This window comes from Monodon monoceros, unplaced genomic scaffold, assembly GCF_005190385.1.
Source record: "Monodon monoceros isolate NGI ecotype Baffin Bay Population unplaced genomic scaffold, NGI_Narwhal_1 Super_Scaffold_9, whole genome shotgun sequence".
Lineage (NCBI taxonomy): Eukaryota > Metazoa > Chordata > Mammalia > Artiodactyla > Monodontidae > Monodon > Monodon monoceros.
In genome coordinates, this window is record NW_021703786.1 from 11,848,797 (window position 1) to 11,874,278 (window position 25,482).

General features: G+C 48.9%; 2 protein-coding genes across 2 annotated transcripts; both read left to right on the forward strand.

The window, feature by feature from the left end:
• Positions 1 to 6,520: 6,520 nt before the first annotated feature.
• On the forward strand, positions 6,521 to 10,112 carry LOC114888523 (C-C motif chemokine 14-like). The gene is made up of 3 exons (XM_029210665.1): positions 6,521 to 6,708; positions 9,311 to 9,425; positions 9,893 to 10,112. Exons 1-3 carry the CDS (start codon positions 6,621 to 6,623, stop codon positions 9,978 to 9,980), a joined length of 291 nt encoding a protein of 96 aa, XP_029066498.1. The 5' UTR covers positions 6,521 to 6,620; the 3' UTR covers positions 9,981 to 10,112.
• Positions 10,113 to 12,318: 2,206 nt separating this feature from the next.
• CCL16 (C-C motif chemokine ligand 16) lies at positions 12,319 to 16,112 on the forward strand. The gene is made up of 3 exons (XM_029210664.1): positions 12,319 to 12,599; positions 14,610 to 14,862; positions 15,291 to 16,112. The coding sequence occupies exons 2-3, from the start codon at positions 14,675 to 14,677 to the stop codon at positions 15,400 to 15,402; spliced, it is 300 nt and encodes a 99-aa protein (XP_029066497.1). The 5' UTR covers positions 12,319 to 12,599; positions 14,610 to 14,674; the 3' UTR covers positions 15,403 to 16,112.
• Positions 16,113 to 25,482: the final 9,370 nt, after the last annotated feature.

Below are 25,482 nucleotides of genomic sequence, written 5' to 3' on the forward strand. Positions count from 1 at the left end.
GCCAGGGTGGCTCAGGGAAAACGAGTCCCAGGGCAAAGGACTCCTCAGCACTGTGGGGTTGACTCCACTTGCTCTTCTGCAGATGCCCCCAAGACCACCACAGGACCCCCTCCCCGCCAACGGATCTGCCTCCCCCCTTCCTTATAAGCTGAGAACTACTGAGGAAGGACCACAGCTGCTGGGCTTGGGAGGTGGGTCCCCACCTGAGACAAAGGATTGACAAGAGCCCCGTGGGACTAACAGCTGCATGGGCAGAGAAGTTCCCTCAGAGAAGGAGGGCAGAGCTTCCAGAAGAAAGAAGGGTGCTGGAAAGAAATAAACAGGTGTAAATCTCCCTACTTTATTTTTTCTAAAAAACAAACGAACAAAAAACACCTCTTGGTCTTAAAGTATTGATCTACTTTCAGGAATTGTCTTAAAGTATTACCACGTTAAACGTTTGTGCTCATTTCTACATTATGTGCGTGGTGTGCACACACCCAAAACGTGCGTCACATTTTATCGTTTCCATGCCTTTGTCTGAAAGGGTGAGCTCTCGTATCAGGAGACCTTGTTTGCAAGCCCAGCTTTGCCCCTTTCTAGCCGTGTGAGCAAATTACTTCACTACCCTGTGCCTGCGTATCCTCATCCCTAAAAGGGGATGATGATCGTACCTATCATACAGGGTTGTAATGAGGATATAATGATAAAATATTTTCAAAACACTAAGTGGTTTGTGTCCTATCACAACTCTTTGTTATTACCACTATTTGCAGTTACCTCTGACTAGAACGTTCTTCCTTCTTTCCTTGCCTTTTAAAACTGGATACAGTCTCAGTCCAATTTTTGAGACCCAGTTCAAATGCCATCCCTTTCATGAATTTTTCTCCTCCTTCTAATCAAGGGATCTCTCTTGCCTTCCTCTGAAAGCCTCACTGGGCCCTAAGGCCTCACAGCTCTAGATGGCAGGGACTTTCTCAGTCCTCTTCGTCTTCACCCCAACTAGAATAAAACCATCTTTACTCATACTTACAGTAGGCCTTCTTAACAAGTACTAGCTTAATTAAAAGAAATAAGCCTAAATCTCCCAACAAAGAAAAACTCTGGACCACATAGCTTCACTGGTGAAATCCACCAAACACTGAAAGAAGAATTAACATGTCAAACTCTTCCAAAAAATAAAAGAGGAAGGAATACTTCCTAACTCACCCCATGAAGTCAGCATTACCCTGACCTATGAACATATTCTCACATAAATATGTGTACATAATGTTTATAGCAGCACTATTCATAATATCCACAAATTATGAAACAACCCAAATGTCCATCAAATGATGAATGGATAAACAATATGAGAGACTTCTCCGGTGGCGCAGTGGTTAAGAATCCTCCTGCCAATGCAGGGGACACGGGTTTGACCCCTGGCCCGGGAAGATCCCACATGCCGCGGAGCAACTAAGCCCGTGTGCCACAACTACTGAGCCTGCACTCTAGAGCCCGTGAGCCACAACTACTGAGCCCGTGTGCTGCAACTACTGAAGCCTCCATGCCTAGAGCCTGTGCTCCGCAATAAGAGAAGCCACCACAATGAGAAGCCCACGCACCACAATGAAGAGTAGCCCCCACTCACTGCAACTAGAGAAAGCCCGAGTGCAGCAGCAAAGACCCAATGCAGCCAAAAATAAATAAATAAAATAAAATTAAAATTAAAATTAAAATAAAAAATATATGAGATATAGCCATACAATGGAATATTATTCAGTTGTAAAAAAAATTAAGTACTGATCCCTGTTACAACCTGGATGAACCTTAAAAACATGAAATTAAACATTAAATGAAAGGATCCAAACACAAAAGGCAACATATAATATTATTCCATTTATATACGAAGCATCCGGAATGGGCAAATCCATAGAGACAGAATGCAGACTAGTGGTTGCCAGGGGCTGGGGGAGGAGAGAAAGAAAGTGACTGTTAACTGGGTGTAGGAAATACCTTTTGGGGTGGTGAAAATCTTCTGGAAGTAGACAGAGGTGATGGTTACACAAACTGTGAATGTATTAAATGCCACTAAATTGCACACTTTAAAAAGGATTAACAGTTAATATTATTTGTTTTACCTCTGTAACAACAAAAAGCAATAAGCCTCCTCTTGGATGAGGAAGTATTACTTTTACTTTCAGGAAACTTATACAGATTAGTCAGTCTCCATTGCCCAAAGAGGAAATTATCAGTTAGCTTTTACTCATAACAAATCACCCTAAAATTTAGTAGATTAAAACAAGCATTGGGACTTCCCTGGCGGTCCAGTGGTTGAGACTTCACCTTCCAGTACAGGGGGTGTGGGTTCGATCCCTGGTGAGGGAGCTAAGATCCCACATGCCTCACAGCCAAAAAAGAAAAAAACCCCACCAAATCATAAAACAGCAGCAATATTGTAACAAATTCAATAAAGACTTTTAAAAAAATGGTCCACATCAAAAAAATCTTTACAGAAAAATAAACAAGCATTAACAACAAGATACCTCTGCACACCTACCAGAATGGCCAAAATCTGGAAAAATAACAACATCAAAGGCTGGCAAGGATGTGGAACAGCAGAAACTCCCATTCATTGCTGGTGGGGATGCAAAATGGTACAGCCACTTTGGAAGACAACTTGGAGGTTTCTTACGAAACTAAACATACTCTTACCAAATGATCCAGCAATCATGCTCCTTGGTATTTACCCAGAGGAGTTGAAAACTTACGTCCACACAAAAACCAGCACACAGATGTTTACCGTAGCTTTATTTATAATTGCCAAAACTTAGAAGCAACCAAGATGTCCCTTAGTAGGTGAACAGGTAAATAAACTGTGGTACCTCCAGACAGCCCCAAAGCAAATGAGGTATCAAGCCGTGAAAAGACAGGGAGGAATCTTACAAGCATATTAGTAAGTGAAAGAAGCCAATCTGAAAATGTTGCATACTGCATGATTCCAACTATATGACATTCTGGAAAAGGCAAAACTATGGAGACGGTAAAAACTCAGTGATTGCCGGGTTGGGGGTAGGTGGGTGGGAGGGGAGATGAGTAGGCAGAGCACAGAGGATTTTTAGGACAGTGAAAATAGTCTATGATACCATAATGACGGATACACATAACTATACATTTGTCCAAACCCATAGAATGTACAACACCAAGAGTGAACTGTAATGTAAACTATGGTCTTTGGGTGATTACGATGTGTCACTGTTAGGTTCACCAATTGTATCAAATGTACCACTCTGGTGGGGACTATTGATAATGGCGGAGGCTGTGCCTTTTGGGGGTATGGGGTATGAGGGAAACCCCTATACCTCCCCTCAGTTTTGCTATGAATCTAAAACTGCTTTTAAGTGCCAGCATTTATTATTTCTCACAATTCTGTGGGTTGGACGGATGGTTCTCCTGGTCTGAGGCAACTCAGCTGGGGTTCAATGGTCTAGGATGACCTCTCAGCTGGGACAGCTCTCCATGTGGCTGCTTAACCTTCAAGAGGCTACTATGGGCTGGTACACATAATTGCATAAAGGTTCCCAGCAGAAAACTAGCACAAGTCTCAATGGGCCAGCACTTTTCAAGTCTCTGTTTGCATCACACATTCTACTGTCTCATTTGCCAAAGTAAGTCACATAGCCAAGACCAGAGTCAGTATGGGAAACAACTTCCCAAGGGTATGCATACGGGGTGGGGGGATTTATTGCAGTCATTTTTGTACATAAGCTACCAAAGGAAGGAAGAAGTCAAATATTTAAACCAAGACCTAATCTCTAATAGCCAAGCTAGAGTTAGGAGAAGTGCTTTGTACAAAACAGAGATCTCTTTATTTGACTTGATATCACCAAGGCATACAGGAAATGGTCAGAAGATATCTGAGGACCCCCATCCATGTGTGACCACAGAGCAGTTTCAGTTCTACATTATAAAACAGACTTCAGCTGTGGACTCTTCTTTTTTTTTTTCTCATTTTTTTTTAAAATTTATTTTTGGCTGCATTGGGTCTTCATTGCTGTGCGTGGGCTTTCTCTAGTTGCAGCAAGCAGGGGCTACTCTTCATTGCGGTGTGCAGGCTTCTCATTGTGGTGGCTTCTCTTGTTGCGGAGCACGGGTTCTGGACACACGGGCTTCAGTAGTTGTGGCATGTGGGCTCAGTAGTTGTGGCTCACGGGCTCTACAGCACAGGCTCAGTAGCTGTGGCGCACGGGCTTAGTTGCTCCACGGCACGTGGGATCTTCACGGACCAGGGCTTGAACCCGTGTCCCCTGCATTGGCAGGCAGAATCTTAACCACTGTGCCACCAGAGAAGTCCGATATTTTTAACATTTTTTAAACAGGCACTGCATACTCACCAGTGGGCAGCAGGAAAACCTTTAAGGTCTCTGATTATGTTGCCACTGAAGTCCATTCATCCCACTGTTTTGCAATTTTCATTTACTTTTTTGAGTCCCTCTTCAAAAGCTATGAGTCCTCTGAGGTCAGGGTCACCTCCAAGCCTAGCCCATGATATTATGGCAAAGAAGTGATGTGGTCACTAAACCCATTCTCTCTTGTCCCTGGGCACACAGATGATCTATATTTTCCTTACCTTTGTCATTAAGTTGGAGCCAGGTGACTTCATTTTGTCCATGGAGTGTAAGTGAAAGTAATTTATACTATTTCCAGAACTGGGCCATAAAAATCTGCCCATCCCTCTCTGCTTCTCCCCTTTTGTAGTAAACTTGGAGGCCTCTTGTGGAAAATGGCGGCATTACAAGATAGAGGAAGGCTTGGTCCCTGAATGGGTGCATGAAACAGCCTTCTCCAACACATTCACACTCATCCCACTGCTGGCCCACACTGGACTGTGACATGAGCCAGAAATAAACCTTCATGTAATGAATCCCCTGAGATTTAGGGGCTGTTCATTATAGCAATGAGCGTAACCAGACTAATGTGGGTAGGAATTCAATAACTGCTTGAAAAATAAAGGACTTTCCTGTAGAGATCCTAGCAACAACTTGGCAAGTAGGCTAGTCTCCACAAAAACAAAGTAATCATTATTTCTTCCCAACTCATATTCTTCCCAGAAACATCTTGTTTCCTTAGATTGTTCCTAACGACAATTGTTATCACTTGACTTGAGGAGTTTAAACAGTGTTATTATTGATAACAAATACAGAACATTTTGAATAAATTACTGTCTTGGCACCTAAGCATGAGAATTCAGCTGTTTCCTGTGAGATATACATACTTAGACCAGCTCAATTCATCCTTCTTCTAAAACATATACTTACAGATCACTTGCTATCGGCTAGGCCTGCCCTGCCCTGACGAGTGGAGGAGAGAAGATGGAAACAGCCTTCTAACCACAACAGCAAGAAGAATAGGGCAAGTTCCCCCAGGAAGAGCACGGTCAAGGCCACTGGACGGAGAGCGTGAAGAGGTGGGTCTGTCCTGCATCCAAATCATTTCGTGAACATGAGCAAGTCTCTGGCCCTTCCTGAGCTCCAGTTCCTCCTCAGTAAATAGCCTGTTTAGACAAATCTAAGGATGACGCAAGCTGCACCTTCACAGAAATGCACGGACACGGCCTCAGCACCGCTTCCAACACTGAGCGCCAGTCCACCGCTAATCAGTGAAACCTGCTAGCCATCCCTGAATGAAGCATTTTCTAGGTTCCCATCAAGCTTTTCTGTAATGAAAGTCAGAAACTGGGAGAAGGTCCCAAAGGGATCCACTCTCTGAACTCAGAAAGATCTCAGAATAAGGGTTTTCTAGAGAAGCCAAGCCAGGCAGTACAGTTTTAGAGACAGCTCACTGGGGGCTCCTGCGTTTCTTCTCCACGGCAGAGTGATTAAGGACACAGACTTGGGAGCCAGACTGCCTGAGTTTGAAGCCCGATTCCACTTATCAACTGTCAAATCTCGGGGGAGTAGTGGATGCTTTTTGTGCCTCAGTTTCCTCAACTACTGATAAAAGGCTTAAAAGGGCTAATATTCATGAAGCGTTTGGGACAGCAGCTATTACGTATAGCAACCCTTAAAGTGTAATGCTTGTTAAATAAATTATCTGCTGAGCACCATGACACTTCTTCACCCCAGGGGACAGTGAAAGGCTGGGGATGAGGTAGAGAGACAAAGGTTCTGCTGAAGAGCTTAAGTGAGGATTTCTTAGACCTGATGTGGGGGCTCCCACAGACCTCATCCTGTTGCCCCAAATCCCCTCCAATCTCCAGCCCCCATACGGCCTTGTTCTGAGGCCAGGAACCAGAATTGGGCACAGGATACATCCCAGCCTTTGAGATCTTTCACTGAATCTGAGACAGTCTCCTCTACCACTGTGCTCATGGTCGCCCTACGACTAAGGAAGAGCTTATATCAAAGGGTTAAACGTATTCCCACTGGGGATGGAGGTCAATTTCCTCCCTGAAACTCGGCTCTCTGTGCTTCCTTCACTCCACCCTCAACAAATGTGCAGGATATGAAATTGCTGAGAAGTCTACTTTGAAATCTTAGTTCCCCTATCTAAAAAAATATGCTTTGCCTCAATGAACATTTCTCAAAACTTCCTCAGCCCAGGAGCCTCCGAAGCCCCTACCAGGCCAGCTCTCCTCCCGCAGCCACTCCCTTCACAGGAGGATGAGGGTCTCCATGGCAGCCACATCCCTCCCCCTCCTCCTTGTCCTCATCACCGTCGCCCTGGGGTCCAAGACTGAATCCTACTCAGGTGAGCGCAATACCTTCCAACCCGGTTCTTGTGGGTAAACAAGCACGAGTAGGGTTGCCGGGGATACAAGGAAAAGGGGCTCTAGAAGGAGGTCTGGTGTCTTCTTTTTTGTGTTATTGAAGTATAGCTGCTGTACAATGTCATATAACTTACAGGGGTACGATAGAGTGATTCACAATTTTTAAAGGTTATACTTCATTTATAGTTATAAAATATTGACTGTATTCCCCATGTTGTGCAATATATCCTTGTAGCTTGTCTTATACCTAATAGTTTGTACCTCTTAACCCCCTACCTCTACTTTTCCCCTCCCCATTTCTCTCTCCCCACTGGTAACCACTAGTTTGCTCTCTATATCTGTGAGTCTGCTTCTTTGTTATTATATTTACTAGTTTGTTATATTTTTTAGATTCCACATATAAGGGATATCCTACAGTTACTTGTCTTTCTCTGTCTGACTTATTTCACTTAGCGTAATGCCCTCCAAGTCCATCCATGTTGCTGCAAATGTCAAATTTTCATTCTTTTTTATGGCTGAGTAGTATTCCGTTGTGCGTATATAAGGTCTGGTGTCTTCCTCACCCTGCCCGGGGTGAGTCCCCTTCCTGTCAATGCCATGCAGTGAGGCCAGGCTATCTCTTCACTCCCTCAATTCACCTCTCTTCGCCATTCAGCAAAAGACTGGCTCATCCCATTTGGGGTCATTATCCCTAGGGAGACTGAGGAACAGTATTTGGAGCCTCTCGAGGCCACTATGTCCATTTACCTCCTGGGATTTGGACCCAGGCTGCTTCCAGGGTCCGCCCTACCCCACGAGTGCAGCATCGTTTAGTTATGTGGTAGGGGGAAATGCGACAGTTGGGGGCGTCCCCAGGCCACCTTTTTTCAGCTTATTTCTTAAGATGAGCTGCCTTTACAGCAGCCAAAACTATTCCTCACTCTGCAATTTTACTTTATTTCCTTTTCAGAAACTGAAGGGAAACATAGAAGGTTGTTGAAATAAAACTAGACTAAAGTTGACGGAATCTGGACAGCTTGATTTGCCTCTCTGAGAATTCACTCAGACGGCTCAGAGGAATGCAGTGGCAGTGGTTCCCGGGGACCAGCGGGTCCCTTATCTCACTCTTTGGGGAGTGAGGATGCTGCTGGCAATGGTGCTGGATAAGAGGACCAGCCCTTCCCTTTCCACCCAAGTACCCGGTCACTGTCGGTGACCCCGAGGTCATCGCTGTGCACACCCACATTTCTGTCCAGGTTGGTCACATAACATGCACAGCCCCAATCACTGCACCCGCTAACTGCAGGGTCCTTGATCTGAAACGCCCTTCCTGCTACCCCCATAATTCAATCTTGGTGTGACTTTGCTGTCACCCCCTTGCACCTCCTGTAAGAGCCATGAAATTTCAGAATCAAAAAATAACTGAAAAATAGTGATTTTTTTAGAAAGTGTTTTAGATCAGGAAGCCTTCTCTTCAAGCAAAATCTTACACAGGAGGCCCAAAATGTAAAACAGACAAAAAGGCTGATGGGGTCTTATACCCAAGACTGAACTCCCAAGTGCATCAGTGCCTCCAGGAAACTTCATGTAAAGACCACCAATCCAGTTAACCGCCTCTTCACAGATGGGGAGACTGAGGAGGGAATGAGGGGTGATGGGCGCAAAGCCAGCAGAGGCAAGGTGGGGTGTCCTGCAGATCTGGGTGTCCTGGCCCCCGGGCCATTGTCCTCGGGGCTTGGTATGGGCATCCTGCCCTCTTTGCGGGGAACGGGCAGGATCGGGACACTGGGAGGGGCAGGGTCTGCATTCCCAAATGGCATGTATCCCAATCCCTATTGGGATTTCTTCCCACATCCCTCCTTTTTGGAGCATCTCTGCCAGCTGCCCCCAGGGATGGCGTGTGCTCGCTGAGATCTGGGCTTTGCTGCTCTTCCATCTGGAGTTCAAAGTCATCAGCCAGTCCTTCTGGGGTGGGGATGTGGGGGTGGAGAATGGAAAGCAGAGTGATCACTAATGAAGGAAGAGGGAAAGGGGAGCCCCGGGAAGAGTCTGAAAGGGAGACCAGAGGACTGAGTTTTTTCTACAGCCCTCTCTTGGAATTCTGGGGGCTGTCCCCTCCTTCCTTCCCTCTTCCACCTGCTCGGGGGCAGAGGCAGCCAGCAGCTGTCACCTTTAACAAATGTCCCGATCTGGGACTTCCCTGGTGGCGAAGTGGTTAAGAATCCGTCTGCCAACGCAGGGGACACGGATTCGAGCCCTGGCCCGGGAGGATCCCACATGACGTGGAGAAAAAAAGCCCGTGCGCCACAACTACTGAGCCTGTGCTCTAGAGCCCGTGAGCCACGACTACTGAAGCCCGCGCACCTAGAGCCTGTGCTCCGCAACAAGAGAAGCCACCGCAATGAGAAGCCCGCGCACCGCAACCAAGAGTAGCCCCCCCTCGCCGCAACTAGAGAAAGCCCGCATGCAGCTTTCTCTAGTCTCTCTTTCTTCGCGTTGCGAAGACCCAACGCAGCAAAAAATAAACAAATAAAATAAATAAGTTTATTTAAACCAAGCAAACAAGTGCCCTGATCTCAGCTTCCCTCCATGCTTTCTCCTCAGGAGGACCTTACCACCCCAGCGAGTGCTGCTACAGCTACGTGACCCGGCCAATCAGGAAGCAGTGGATTTCAGGCTATTATGAGACCAGCAGCCAGTGCTCCAAGCCTGGAATTGTGTAGGTGGCACCCATACACCACACTGGGGGAGGGGGAGCCAGCAGGGCCCGGGTAGGGGAGAGGGGGGCAGGGAGAACACAGAATGGGTGCTCCCCAGGGTGCTTCTCAGGAATGTCCACGCAGGGAGAGGCAGCGGGGGGGGGGGGGGGGGGGCCCGGGGGGGGGGGGGGGGCAGGGGGGGGCGGGGGCCAGGAGGAAGCTGGTGCCATGGATGGGGAGGTGTGGGGGAGGGGAAGGGGAGGCAAGGGGCACTTCCTGGGTGGGGACACCGAGATTAGATGGGTCCAGGGGCCCTGAGGGGCTGAAGGGCATGCCTCAGAAAGGACGCTGGCCCTGGGCTACCTCTCACTAAGGAAGGAGAACCAGTCTGGGTTGGATGAGGAATTTGTGAGGAAGGGAGGATGGGCTCTTGCTTCCTGGCTGCTGGACCCTTGGTTTCTCATCCTTCTCCCCTCTTGTTCCACAGCTTCATCACCAAAAATGGCCGTCAATTCTGTGCCAACCCCAGCGATGACTGGGTCCAGGACTATATCAAAGGAGCTGAGGAGATCTGAGTGACCCAGAAGTAGCGGAGAAGGACACAGCTCAGAATTTAAAGAGATGGGGCTGAACTCCACTCCCAGTTTAGCCCCAGACACCTCCTGGCAGCTGCCCTGCCTTGAATTAAAGACCATCATGCCCTTCCCCGCGCTCGTCCATTTCTACTCAATTGCCCATTGGCAGTAGACTTGAGGACACTGGTGAGCCCAGCTCAGGGTGGCACTCTCAGCCTCAAGCATCACTCTGCCAAAGCTTGGCCAGAGCCTGGTGCCAAAAAATGGGTCAGGTCTGCGATGGAGGTAGAGGAAAACTGAGCAGAAAATGAGGAAGACAGTGTAAAAGCTACCTTTACACAATAATAACCGCAAGCGTAACAGATTCCATTTCTGTAGCGCCGTCTATATTCTAAGCAGTTTGTGTGCATTATCTTATTTAAGCTTCACAAGTGTAAAGCTAAGAATTATCACCTGATTTTGCAGGTAAACCTTCATAAAGGCCTCTCTATAGCAAACTCCATAGTCTTTTTCTGGGCTGGTCTCAAGGCCTCTGTTCCCTGCTGACTGGGATAGGAATGACTCATGGACATATTTTAACCAATTCTTGCCCATCCACTTACATACATCAGGTTGCACGCTATTGTTTTACTCAGTTTTGTGTCCTGCACAAGGCATAGCAAAAAGCCTGACCCACACCAGGTGCTCAGGAAATGGATAGATGGATGGATGGTGGATGGATAGTCAGATGGGTAGATGGATGGATGGGTGGGTGGATAGATGGATGGATGGATGGGTGGGTGGATAGATGGGTAGATGGATGGATGAATGGATGGTGGATGGATGGGTGGATGGATGGGTAGATGGATGGATGCGTGGATAGATGGAATGATTCAGGAGTCAAGAGGAAGCTTATGCTCCAGGAATAACACTCAGCTGCCCCCAAAGGGGGGGGATGCCCCCATCTTCCAGGTTCAAGAAGGAGCTCTGCATACAAAGAGGAAGAGCACATCCAGTGTAGGCACTATGACCACCCTTCCTGGCCTCCAGCCCTCCACAGACAAGGGCCAAGAGGGTGCCTGCACACTGAAGGTACAGCAGACTTCCTCAGACCTTCTCTCCTCCATGAACAGAGGTCAATGGGGTATCTCACACACGTACCCTCCCTAGCTTCATAAAAAGCCACAGCTTCACCAGCACTGACTGTCTTGAACACACCAGGACTAACTGTATTGTATGTTTTTTTCCTGTTTATAAGCAGTCATGCCAAACAGCAAGCCCCACAGGTATCTTCATAGTCCTTGTTTTTCCCCTGCCTCCCTCTACTCCCATCTCCTGAAACACTCCCTCGCATCTCTAAAACGCACAGTGCATCAAAGGCAAAATCCCCTGTATCTTTCATTTCTTCTCTGCACGCTGCCTTCAGCCTGGAACAGGGCTCTGAGGCAGTCTGAAGAGCTAAGATGCTGAGGGGCAGGTCCAGGCTTAGCCAAAGGTGGGGGTGGGCCGCAGCTGGAACTCCGGACCCAGAAGCAGCTTGTCAGGTTCATGATGTTGGGGTGCCCTCTGCTGCCCATGACTGGCCATGGTGGCAGATTGGATTAACCCACACTGAGGGCACCCAGAAGGGATCAGCTAATTGGACGTAAAACTGGTTCCGAGTCCAAGGTCCAAAGAGATAAATGAGAACATTGATAAATAAGCCAAACATTTCAGCAACAAACAGGGACCCAAGGATCAGGCACTTTGGGGGCTGGGGGGTGGTATTTGTAGCATAATCTGTGACAAGAAAGAGTGTGAGCTCAATCATGTGTCCTTGGCGGGGGTGGACACACATCCTTTTCCGAGGGCACTAACCCTACCCTTGCCTCTGTCTGTGTTCTCTCTAATCCGGCTTTCTGTTTGCCCTCCCAAAGACCGATCACCTGGGGAAATAGTCAGTTCAACCCTCCTCCCTCCTCCTTCCCCAACATAGAGATGGGGGCAGGGAACATGGTGAAACCGCATGGATCTGGTTTTCAGGACTGCCTATCTGTCTCCTACCCATGTGACCTTGGACAATTTATGTAACCTCTCTAAGCCTCAGTGGCCTCATGTGCAAAATGAGAGTGAAAATCTCTACTCCCCGCTGGGAGGATTAAGTGAAGTGGGGCATGCCAGGTGCTGACACACGGCACGTTCTCCACACTTTCCCTTTCTCTCTTTTTTCCTTCACACGGATTCAAACCTTACCGAATTCAACTCTGCTCCAGACCCCGCCCTCCACCGCCCTCCCCTTCAGCAAACACCCAGGGAGGGGCCGTTGTCTCTCCTCCTCCGCCCGCTAAAGTGGTCAGAGTCCAGAGAGCTGAGGGCCCAGCGTGGATGACCAGGAAGGAGACTGTCTCCGTTCAGCCTCCGAAGCCCAACTGCCCCACTGAGAGGATGAAGGTCTCCGCGGCTGCCCTCTCTCTCCTCAGCTCACCATTACTTCTGCCATTCACAGCCAGCCAAGTGAGTCCACCTGTCCCTGAAGGGCGGCCGTGAGAAAAGGGAACGGGGCAGCGAGGTGATGCTAAGAGTGCTGTCAGGTCTCTGTCACCAGCCCTGGGGCCTCTCCCCTCCTGCACACAGAGCTGCTGCCTTCAAACTCTTCGCTTTGTAAGTAGAGCTGAGCTGTGGTCCAGATCCTTCTGGGGTTGGGCGGTTTCAGGAAGCTGGGTCAAGGTTACATCAGGAATCCCAAAGACAGACAGCAGGAATGATCATGTAGGAGGAAAAGCCAAGGAAGAAGCAGAAGAGATAATAATAAATGTACGCAATGAGGAGGGAGGCAAGGCAAGTGGATGAAAAAAGCCATAGATCCTCTGGGAGGGCAGGATGAAGGGAGTCAGGGATGAGTGATGTTTGAGGCTAAGCCCAGGAATGGGGAGTCTGAACCTAGACACCCCTTGCTCGCAGTGTCTGTTGTAGTTTGCTGGGACTACCACGGCAGCCAAAAGAAGTCCTGGTGGGATGCCCACGTGTACCATTTGCGGGTTTCTGGGCCCCTATCTCCATCCCCCAGCCTAGGACTAAATAAAGTCTGGAGAAAAGAGAAAAGGGGTTGAAGGAAGTTGAGAGGTTTTGGAACTATGGGATGCTTGGGACATATGGAGAATGGGGCTTGTTTTGCCCACTCCCTAACCCTGCCTCTACCATCATTTATGAGGGCTGGTGATAGGGACGGGACCAAGGCACTCAGGCCTTCTACATACCCGCCTCCAACTGCCCCAGCCCTTCCTTTGTCCCTAAGGCTGCCCTTGGCATATAGTCTGGCCAGATTCTGCCTGTGTAAACACTCAGGGGAGCGAGGGTCACACACACCATGTAATCTGCCCACACGCTCTCAGGGTGCCCCTGGTCTTTGTAAACGTTGCCTTGAGAACCAGGGTCACTGTGGGTAGAGGTGCCTCTGGTGGGTGGGACGGGGCAACAGTGCCCTTCGGGAAGGTCAAGCAGGAAGAGAAAATGGCCCACCCAAAGCACGGGTCAGGCAAATGATTCTCTCGAGAAGTCTCAGGCTTTGCCACCAGCTGGAAGCGAGGGTCAGGGATTTGCACTCTGCAGGTTTGGGGGCCGGGTGAGGTGATATCCCCAACTGATGAGCAGTCAGGGGAGCCCAAGGGAGACACAGTGATAACCCAGCCGAGTCTCGTATCCTGCGAGCGTCAAAGAGAAGGGGAAAGAGCCATTTACAGGCCAGAAGAGTGGCCATTACAACCATTAGCTCTTCATTACAGCAAGCGCTGAGTCTTTCTGTGCCAGACTCTGAGTTAAGGGCTTTACAAGCATTCTTTCAACTAATCCTCACCACGATCCTAGGACGTAATTTTTTTACCCTCGTTTAACGGGTAAAGACCCCCAGAGATTAAGAAATTTGTCCATGATTCAAGTCACTAAGTCGAGACTCCAACCCAAGCTGTCTGACTCTGAAGCCTAAATATAAGCCTTTTCCTCCTGCCCTGACTTCTGCTCATCTCCCCATCTCAGCCTCCTCCCTGACCTCAGCCTCTCTGGTGCCTCTAGCACAGAATCCAGGCTCCCTATCACAGCTCAGAAGAGGTGTGGCCCTCCCCTCCCTCGTCAATATCCTCCCTTCCTACATCTTCCTTCCCACCTTGCATTGCAGCCTCCTGGAACTGTTCCGTCCCCCCAGATACACTGGGCTTCCCCCACCTCAGGCCTCCATACATTTCTTTTTTCCAGATCCCACAACCCCTCTGTCTGCCTAAATCCTACTCAGCCTTCAGGAATCAACTCAGGCACCACCTGCTGCAGGACTTCTTCCTCAGCCACCCAGGCTGGGTTAGGTACCCCTCATTCTGTTCTCATGGCATCTTGTGTCAAATTCTACTCTATCCCAGACCACGTTCTTTTGTAGCGTTTATCTTTTCACTTTCCCTTTTTACCCAGACTGGTCTGTAAGGTACACAAGAGCAGTGACTGTGTCTTCCTCATGTTCTGAACCCCATAGAGCCTGGCATGTAATAGGAGCTCAATATGTGTTTGCCAAGTCAAGTTCATCAGCAAATGTGATTACCCCAGTCCTCTGTACTTGGTGACACTCAGTCCAGAGGCTGAAGGTTCTACAGAAGGTTCAGCTTTTTCACTTTCTCCATTATCCATCAGGCTACCATCAGTCCCTGCTGATAAATGGCTTTGCCATCAGAAAAGCGGAATGCAAGAGATGGGACATGGAAGTGGGCAGCCATGGGCTCCCTCTCTACCTCCTTGGCTCAGCATTCAACGTCATTCCCTCAGAAATTCCTGAGTCGGTGAACCCTCCACCCACCTGCTGCCTGAAGTATCATGAGAAAGTATTGCCACGAAAAGTGGTGGTGAGATACAGAAAGGCCCTCAACTGCTACCTGCCAGCAATCATGTAAGCACCGCTCTGCAGACATTTCTATGGAGAGGGAAGGGGAGCCCAAGGCTGGAATGGGGTGCACAGAACCAAGTCTCCATGCTAGAACAGGGGAACAGTGGTTAAGGGCCTGGGCTTTGACTCTCACAGGACAGGCCTGGGTTTCGTTCTTGATTTTTGCCACTTATAGTTGTGTGGCCCAAGAAATGGTGGCCATAATGAAACCCAAGCCTGAGGGTCTAGGCCGAGTGGGGAAGGGGCTGAATGAAGAGACGATGAGGTCTAGAGGCCAGAGAGGGAGGCCTTCTGAGGGGACCCAGGTGGGGGAGGCCTAGGGAGGTGGTACAGGGCATGAGGCAAGCCCGCTGTGAGCTAGAAATGGGGAAGTGTCGACTGGACCCCCAACATACTCTATGACCCATGACAGTCTAACTCTGCCTCCACAGCTTCATCACCAGAAGGAAACGAGAGATCTGTACCAACCCCAATAACGAATGGGTCCAAGAATACATCAAGGATCCCAGACTACCTTTGCATCCTTCCAGGAAGTTGGTCTAGGTTAACATTATTCGATCTGAGAAAGGTCAACCCCAGATCCTCAACTGCCCATGGTGGTCAGGCCTCAGTGGGAGCCCAAGTTTGGGGGAAAAATGGTGCAACCCTGTGAAAACGCAGGCAGCCTTGTGGTCTGAATGGCAGAGTTACATTCAGAGAAGCAGGCCAGTGATCCCACAAAGTAAAGTGTTTCAAATATATTCTCAATCTCTGGAGGACATGCCAAAGTTAAGGGAGGAGAGCAGGGATACATTCTTAATGCACAGAAAAGCATCTTTCACATCCTCCTCCTTGCTCTGCTTTCAGGTCCTCACATCACTCCAGCCGTTCTAAATGATCAGACCACCTCTGGCCTCTCACTCACTGAGACCCAGAGGACTCAAGACTTTTCCTGTCCACCCTTATCCCTTTTCTAGGTCTCTTTTTTCTTCTATTATCTTTTCTTTTAAAAAATAACATTTTTCTTAGCAGGCCAGGGTGGGAATATTCAAATACTAGTGATTTTTGTCCCTGTTGCAGAGGTTTTGCTTGATCCCCTGATATCGGGTCTTCCCCAGGGTGACGTGTGTACAGACAGTGCCAAAACAGAAAAGGAGGTGTGAATCCCTAGCTCCCGCTCTAAGCTTTGCACGGCAAGGGAAGGGCATTAGACCAGGTTGGAGATAAAAATCTTGATCTAAAATGCAACCATTCAATAAATAAAATTTGCTTTATTGACAACTTGATTTCTAATTTCCTGCCTGCTTTCTGCTAGGGTGGCAGAAACTTAATCAAAGTTTTTGCAGGGGCTTCTCCACATTCCCCTGAGAAATTTGTCAATTTGGGGGACTGGAAAGTTTACATGGTACCACGCCCAGACATATATACTCCATCTCCCCTTCTCCCTACCCCTCTGTCCCCAGCTCAACAACAGGGAGTGGACTCAGACAAAATCCAACATTCCCGCAAAATGGTGTTATGCAGGCAAAGCAAAATCAGGCAACTAAAGCTACTTAATTAGAGAAACAAATAAATTTGCTGAAGTGATCATTCTGAAGACTGGCCATCCAAAGACTTGGATTCTGATAAACTGACCCATGCCTGCCCCCAGTAGCCCCCAGTGGTACTGCATCATCCTGCCTCCCTGCCTCCCCACCACAACTGAAGCTAATCGATCCAGACGGCCACCTGACTCCAGATGGCCAATGAGACTCTCTCTTAGAAAGATGAAATTTGGACCAGAGAAACGAGTACTGGTTGCTGTTCGAGCATCGTCCCGAAGGAAGTTCATTGTCCCTATGAACTCATCCACTGAAGCCCCTGGAGCTGCCCTACTTCCTGTCCCCACTCCAGGCTTGGAGGTTTGGTTAATCTCAATTCCATGAGATGCCCCAGCATTCTTCCCACTATTCCTGTTTTGTTTTAATTCCTAAAGGACCATGGTGGCATTTAGCACCTCCAGAATAACTTTTCGTTGGTTTAGGTCAGTTCTGGTTTGTGTGTGTTAAAACATTCCCAACATTTTTACCATGTTTAAGTGTACAGTTCAGTGGCATTAAGTACACTCACAGTGCTGTGCAACCATCACCACTATCCATCTCCAGAACGTTTTCATCACCCCAAGCTGAAACTCTGTACCGGTAAACAACAACTTCCCACTCCTCCCTCCCCACACCCCTCAGGAACCACTATTCTACTTTCCGTCTCTATGAACTTGACTCCTCTAGGTACCTCATGTAAGTGGAATCATACAGTATTTGACGTTTTGTGACTGGCTCATTTCACTTAGCGTAATGTTTTCCAAACGTATCCATGTTGTCAGGATTTCATTCCTTTCTAGGCCTGAATAATATTTCATTGTATGTATCTACCCTGTTTTGTTCGTTCATTAATCTGTCCACAGGTATCTGAGTACCCGCTTTTCTTTACATGAGCCAGAGTTAGCAGGTCTTGGGTTCTGTTACTTGTGCCAAAATCACTTTAACTTGTGCAGTTACCTGTCAATCACCACGCTGGCCGGGCAGGGGCTCGGGGCAGGTAAGGGACCAAGGCTCTGGCCTTCCCCTTGTTCCCCCACAGGGGTCACTGCTACCTGCTCTAATCCCCCCCCCAGGCTGTGAGCTGCTCCTGTATCCAGGGATTTCTCTCCACCCTCCCTGCGATCAAAGCTGAGAGCTTACAGCTGACTGTGACCAAACATCCTCCTCCAGGAGCTCACATCCCAGGGATGACAGAATCACCAACAAATACAACATAGCCAGGCCGGACCTTTGCTCGCAGGGGCCAGAGTGAACATAGAGGGGTGGCAGGGCTTGGACTGACACAGGAGCCAGACTAAGTTCAGTGTGTACACCCAAGCAGGAGGTTTCAGAGTCCTTAGCCAGCGCGAGGGTCAAATCAGGGAACCCGAGTTCAAAGGCCTTAGGGACAAACTGAGGCTGCAAACAAGAAGCAAAGGCCAGGATCAGGATTCTGGCAAAAGCTGGAACGGAAATGTCATTATTTGTCTTTTTTCTTTTTTTCTTTTTTTTTTTTTTTTGGTCTATCAGAGGAGTTCAGGGTTGAGATGTCAGTCCAAACACCTAATTGAAAATCTATCTACAAAGTCAAATTCTTACCCTAGCACATAATATAAAGCTTGCCAGAAACTCCTAATAGTTCAGGACCAGAAGTACTTATCTCGGGTGCATTCAATTGTCTTTTGTTGGGTTTTTTTGTTTGTTTTTATTTTTTGGCCGCTCCGCTCTGCATGTGGGATCTTAGTTCCCACCAGGGATCGAACCTGTGCCCCCTGCAGTGGAAGCACAGAGTCTCAACCACCGGACCACCAGGGAAAGAAAAGGGCTATTCCTAGGCTTTTCAAGGTAGATAAATGCCTGGCTTTAAACATTCACGTGCATGAACACAGACACACACACAGGAAGGACCTCCTCATTCTGACACACAGGGGTCTCCCAGCCCTGATGATCCTACATGGAAGACCTCACCCACATTAACCTATGCTCAGACAGCTTACATGACTGTCAGCCTTGTGGATGAAGGTGATCGACTGGAAGGGGGTGAACAATAAGGCCTGGAATAGTGGGGTTTCCGCTCCTTTGTCAGAGAAAGGGGTAGTAAGGGGTGAAGGCCACACACAGCAACATGAGGAACCAGTGCGTGGGACAGGAAGGGAAGAAAGTGAGGAAGCAGCTCTGGGCAGTACAAAGAGCATCTTACCTGGCACCGAGAGGTCTGGCCGCACGCCCCCTCTCGTGCATCCATCTAGTGCAAGTGAGGATTTGCATGGGACAACCAGATGTCCCGCGTCTAGCTCTGGCTGGCCTGTAAGAAATGCTATTCGGCCTTCGGAGCAGCCTCCTGAGACGGGCCAGACGAGCAAGCATTTCCCCTGTAGAAAATACACGTGTGCCTGCACCTGTATGTGAGTAACCACTGAAAGTCACCAGCAGCCTCAATGAGGATATGGGGGACACAGTTGATGCAACGGTTTAAAAGCACTGGCTCCACACTCAGCAGGCAAATCCAGGTTCAGATCCCAGCTCTGCCTCTTACCCTGACAGTAAAATGCTGTTAGTCTTTTAGCAGATAGAACAAGAATCCCTCTCGTGGAGGAAACAACCATTGTTTAGAAAATGTGTCTGTAATCCCAGTGAAGGCAGGAACCTCTCCCAGGACATAGACTGGGACCAATATTTCAGGGGAAGGGGTGAAATTGCTCTGCGTGAACCAAGAAAAGTGACTGTTTTGCCTTTGAAAGCCAGAGGTGTGAGACAGGGCCGGCACCTCTAGACCAGAGATTGGAAAATGTGAAGTAAGTCATTGGGGATTCACGGAAGTCTTGTGAAAGCTTTGGATTCCCCTAGACTGTAAGAACTGGGGAAGTGGAAAGACCCCCAAGCAGCTCTCAAGATCCAGGGACATGACTGGATGGCTACTTTAGGTGGGGTGGTGAGGAAAGGCCTTACTTTGGGGGTGACATGCTCCTTGAGAGCTAAATGACCAGAGCAAATCAGCCATGTGAGGACTGATGGGAAGAAAACTTTCCAGGCAGAAGGCATAACCAGTGCAACAGCCCTAGGCAGGAGCCAGCTTGGCCCAGGGGACAGTGTGGCTGGAGCACAGGGGTGAGAAGGAGACCAGCATGCGCAGTGGATACAACCAGTGTTGACACTCAGCCAGCTCCCCTCGGGAGCTGCTGGAGCTTTGACACATCGTAATAAATTAAAATGTAACCAGCTCACTGGGGTCCAGAAATGGTCGTCTGCTCAGAAGCTCTCCAATGCCCCCAGAAGGCCATCCTAGCCTTTGGCTAGGGCCTCCTGGGGACAGGGATCTCCAAGTGAAGACCTGTTCTCCCATCCAGCAGCCATAGCCCGCTTCCCCAGCTCAGTTCTGCCAGCCTTTTCCAAGTCCTTTCTGAGTCAGTCCTCCTTGCCCTGCTTTGACAGGCTAGGAACCAAGGTGACCCCTGTCCTTGGGCATCCTTGTACGCAAAAAGACTCCAGCTCGAGGTCCCCAGTCGCTGGGAGAGCTGATTAAACTCGGTGCAACCCCAATGCCACAGCCTTGTGGAAGTCCAGGACCCCCCCCCCACTCCACTGCCAAGATTTCCTTCCGTTCCTTTGGCCTGTTTTCTCGCTCCCCGATCTCCCTCCCCAATCAGGAGTCCCACACCAGCTCAGCAGCAGGTATCACCTTGCTGGATCTCCTCCTTGGTAAACCAGTTTCTCTCCCTGCCCAAGAAAGAAGGCAGGGCCAGCCTCCTCAGAAGGAGGAAGGCATGATGTAGAGACAGGTGGAGAACCTGGAAACCCTGCCCCTTCCACCCCAAGAGGAGAGGCAGAGGGGTAGAGAGTGAGAGCTCAAGACAAACAACCAGAGAGCAGTGTGTCATGAAATCCCCCTTTCAGACCAGAGGTTGGAGGGAAACCTGAATTCAGAGAACCTTGTGTCCAGCCCTAGTAATTGTGGTGCATCCATACAATGGGATACTACACAGCAAACCACTGATAAATGCAATATGAATGGATTTCACAGATGTGATTTGGAGTAAAAGAGTCAGACCCATAAGAGTAAATACTATGTGTCCATTTACATGAAATTCAAGGACAGTCAAAACAGTCATAGACATCAAATAGTGGTTACCTTTGTGGGATGGATATTCCCTACAAGAGAACGTGAGGGAGGGAATTCCCTGGTGGTCCAGTGGTTAGGACTCTGCACTTCTACTGCCTGGGGCCCAGTTCAGGGAACTAAGATCCCACAAGCCCTGTGGCGTGGCCAAAAAAAAGAGAGAGAGAGAGAGAGAGAGAGAACATGAAAGAAACTTCTGGGATGCTGAAAATGAGGCTGGGTGATGGCTACACAAGTATTGATATATCCATGTGCCAAAATTCATCAAGCTGTAAGATTTATGCACTTTGCTCTATGCAAGTTACAGCTCAATAATCTTTTTAATAAGGAGTTGGGGGAGTGGTAAAGCAGAGACAGCAGTTTTGTACTCTGCTCCCTTGGGAGCTGCACATCTATCAAGATAAAAACAGCTGGGATTGTGCAGAGGGCACTGATGTAACCACACGTGACTGTCCGGCCATATTCTACTACTCCCTGTAGTATATTCTACACTGTACTTTATATGGCATTTTTAAATGGGAAAGGGGATGGAGAAATGCCCCTGGCTATAGAGGGGCATGACCCTCTTAGGGACTAACCCAGGTTACCAAATCTACACACATGCAAATGCAGGCCACACCGCTCATAGGAGTTAACAGTGGGGAAGCGAGGCTTCCACGTTTTATTTACCCTGATAGGATATGTGGGGGTATTTTCCTATTGTTACCCCTCTTCCCTCCCCTCATTCGAGCAGATAGTCTGCACCATGCAGCTCCTGCATCCCTCTCAGGGGAGAGAGAAGGCAGGGCAGAGAGCAAAACTGAAGGTCTCTTTGGCTTGTGTGTTCTAAAAGCTTAAGCCCCCTGCACAAAGAAGAAAACAAGATTCAGGGCTTCCCTGGTGGCGCAGTGGTTGAGAGTCCGCCTGCCGATGCAGGGGACACGGGTTCGTGCCCCGGTCCGGGAAGATCCCACATGCCGCGGAGCGGCTGGGCCCGTGAGCCATGGTCGCTGAGCCTGTGCGTCCGGAGCCTGTGCTCCGCAACGGGAGAGGCCACAACAGTGAGAGGCCCGCGTACCGCAAAAAAAAAATAATAATAAATAACAAGATTCAAAGCATATTTCCTTAATGTCTTCACCAGAATTACTAAAGAGTATGGATTTCTTCCAGGATGAAAAGAGAGTCCTGCTGGGAGTCTGGGGTTAGTAGATGCAAACTATTACATTTAGAATGGATAAACAGGGATTTCCCTGGTTGTGCAGTGGTTAGGACTCCACGCTTCCAACTGCAGGGGCACGCAGGTTTGGTCCCTGGTCGGGGAACTAAGATCCCACATGCCGCGCGGAGCAGTCAAAAATAATAGAATGGATAAACAACAAGGTCCGACTGTATAGCACAGGGAACTATATCCAATCTCCTGGGATAAACCATAATGGAAAAGAATATTAAAAAGAATGTGTATATGTGTATAACTGAGTCACCTTGCTGTACAGCAGAAATTAACACAATGTTGTAAATCAACGATATTTCAAGTTAAAGAAAAAGATAATGAAACGCTCTTTAAAAAAAAAAAAAATACAGGGACTTCCCTGCCGGTCCAGTGGTTAGGATTCCAGGCTTTCACTGCCAGCGACCCGGGTTCAATCCCTGGTCAGGGAACTAAGATGCCGCAAGACACGCAGAGTGGCCGAAAAAAAAGAGAGTCTTGGTTTGGGCTGGAGGGAGGCAGGTGCAGCCTGGGCATTCCAGCGTCACTGCCAGGAAGCAGGTGTAAACAAAGATAAACAAAGAGCACTGCTCACCACCCAGTTCTACAAGGATTAGGTCACAGCCCACAGCAGTCGCTGGCTGACAGCACACCCTGAGAGGAAATTAAGACAACAGGATGATGTACTCTGTGCTTCGGACAAGCAGGCCCCTTTGTTAGCTAGATATTTATCTCAGGAAGAATTTTAATGAACCCAGATTCTCACATCTTCCCATACACAGAAAAGCACTAGAATCATTAACTTGAGATACCTTTTCTCTGTGACTAGCAGTAATCTTTTACAAAGATGTCTCCTTGACCGCATGTATTCTCTAGCCAGAAATCATACACGTACCGGTTTCTCCCCCACCTCTTCAGAGCAGTTTTCTCAGAGCGGCTGAGAGGTTGTCTCCCAGGCTATAGCCCTCAGTAAGTCCCGGAATGAAACTTGAACTCACAACTCTTTTTTTGAATTTATTTTATGTATTTTTGGCTGCATTGGGTCTTTTTTTTAAGTTATTTTATTTTATTATCTTTTTAATTTTTTTTTTAAGATTTATTTATTTTTATTTTTGGCTGCATTGGGTCTTCGTTGCTGTGTGCGGGCTTTCTCTAGTTGCAGCAAGCGGGGGCTGCTCTTCATTGCCGTCCTTGGGCTTCTCATTGTGGTGGCTTCTCTTGTTGCAGAGCATGAGCTGTAGGCACGCAGTCTTCAGTAGTTGTGGCACACGGGCTCAGTAGTTGTGGCTCGCGGGCACTAGAGCACAGGCTCAGTAGTTGTGGCACACGGGCTTAGTTGCTCCGTGGCATGTGGGATCTTCCCGGACCAGGGCTCGAACCCGTGTCCCCTGCATTGGCAGGCGGATTCTTAACCACTGCACCACCAGGGAAGCCCAAACTCACAACACTTAATACTGTGTGTTTATCTTGAAGTCGACACAGGGAGACCCAAAGAAGAAGGGCTGTGGAGAACATCCAGGCAGATGGGTCACAGCAGCTCTGGGGCAGGTCTCCGTGTCCTCAAGTGTGACCCCAAACTATCGGAACACCACCAGACCCCCACTAATCCCAGGGAGGATGACTCAGCAGTAACTGGTGGGGACAGATCATCATATGGGCCCCCCAATGCCTGGAACACCCCAGAAAGGCTGAGGTTAAAGTGTCCCACCAGGCCAGCAAAAAGGCAGGCTAAAAATACACATCAGACTAGGTTATAGTGGTAAAGTTTTCTTTCCTATAAACCCGAGTCCGTGGACTTAGAGTCCAGCTACAACTCTAGGTACTTCTGCATTATTTGAATCCGTTTTGATGATCTGAATCTCTTCTATGTTTGTGTTTTACTTGCCTAATTTTCATTAACTTTTGTTACCTTGTTGTCTCTGGCATGGAGACCCACAAGGAAGGAGTCCGCTGAGGGTGTTCCCACTGTGGCCTCCCTGCCACTTTGGTGTGACCACAGACTCCCTTGACCCTTCATCCTGAGGCTGAACCACAGTGGGACCTCTGGCTGCCTCCCCGCTGGGCTCAAAGAGCAGCCTGTGGCTCCTGGCCGCAGGACTGGCAGGGTGCCTTCCCACCTGCCTTCCTACAGAACAGAGTCCCTGTCAGCACCACCGCCCCACCTTCCCCCCGGCCCCAGGGGAGAGGGGGGAGGGGGAGGGCCCATTCCTCTCCAGCCAAGCTCCAGAAATCCCCCTCTGCCCTAAGCAGCCCTGGCCTTGCTTAGTCTTGTGTTTACCTCTCACAACGGCAGGGGACCGTCCTCCCAATCCTGCCTGGGAGCCTGAAATGGAAATTCTGCATCATGAAAGTGCCTCCTCTTCCGCTTTGCTAGCTGGAGTTCTCCCCGTCACTTCCTAAGAAGCATCTGTTTCCAAACCCATTTCCGACCCTGCAACCCTGTCACAGCCCAGCTTCAAGAAGCAAGAGGCGGGGCAGTAGGAAATGAAGAGGAAAATGACACTCAGTGGCCATCTTTTTATCTCAGGCACTTTACACATGTCACTTAATCCTAATATCTACCCTTCAGGGTGGGGATTAGCTGTAGGACATGTGAGAAAACTGTGGAGAATTCAGAGAGCTAAGCAACTTGCTCCAACTCACACAGCTAGCCAGTGACCAAGCCAAAATTCACATCTATGTCTGTCTGACTCCAAGGTTCCCAGATGGGACCAGTCAGTGCCTGACCCGCCGCCCCCGTGGTCTCTACGGGCCATCGTCATAGAATCTACCCTCCCAGCTCATCGTCCAGGGGTACTAGCTGAGGAGGTTCTTATGCCTCCACTGCCCAGTCTGTTTCTCCATTTCCAAGGCCCCAACAGAGGAATCTTTTCGGTCCGGCTCATCCTTTTAATCCAGGCCACACAACAGCAGGCAGTCCCTCTACCACAAGCACCTGCAACTCTGCCCCAGAGCCCACCCACAGCAAGATGGGAATGCTGGGGAATTCACCCTGAAGTAGCCCTCGATCAATGATAGACACGCAGTGGTGAGCAAATCACTCAGCTTCTCACCCCTGGGGGAACACTCAGAGTGCCCAGAGGTCCCCAGAGGAACTGAGTCCAAGGTGCCCCATTACAATGGTAATCTGCTCAGTAAAGAACCCTGCAGGGGCATCCTTCTTTTTTATGCTTCATTTCTCTGTTTCCCTACTGGAAATTCTCGGGATCACCTCCCAGTGAAGTACTGGCACTCAAATCCTTGTCTCGTGGTCTGCTTCCAGGGGAGGCCAACCTCAAAGGTGTGAGAGAAAGAAAAGTCAAGGATGACTCCTAGGTTGTTGGCCTGACCAGTAGAGCTTCATCATCTTAGCGTAAGTAGCTACATATCCTGAGCATTTGTCATGTGCATCTGGCTGGGCCTGCGACACAGAGTTTGCCGATTAACTATCCCAGCCGCAGTGTGCAGTGTACAGGATCGTCCCCATATTACCAGTAAGGAAACAGGCTCAGGAAAGTTCAAGCCTTTGCCCAGAGTCAGACAGCTAGTAAGTGGTGGAACTGGTTTTCAAGGATCTGGAGGTGAGAGAGGGAGTAAGTCCACCCTGCTTTGGCTTGGCTGCTCAGAACACGGGATCAAGACGACCCCTATCTCCACTAGCCAGCCCCTCACTCCCAACAGGAAAGTTCTCCTTTCCTCACAGTAGAGATTTTTAATGGTGCTACCATTCACCTTTTCACTGATGGAGAAAGTGGAGGCAAGAGAGAAAGAAAAGAGAGAGAGAGAGACCAAAAGTGCGGAGG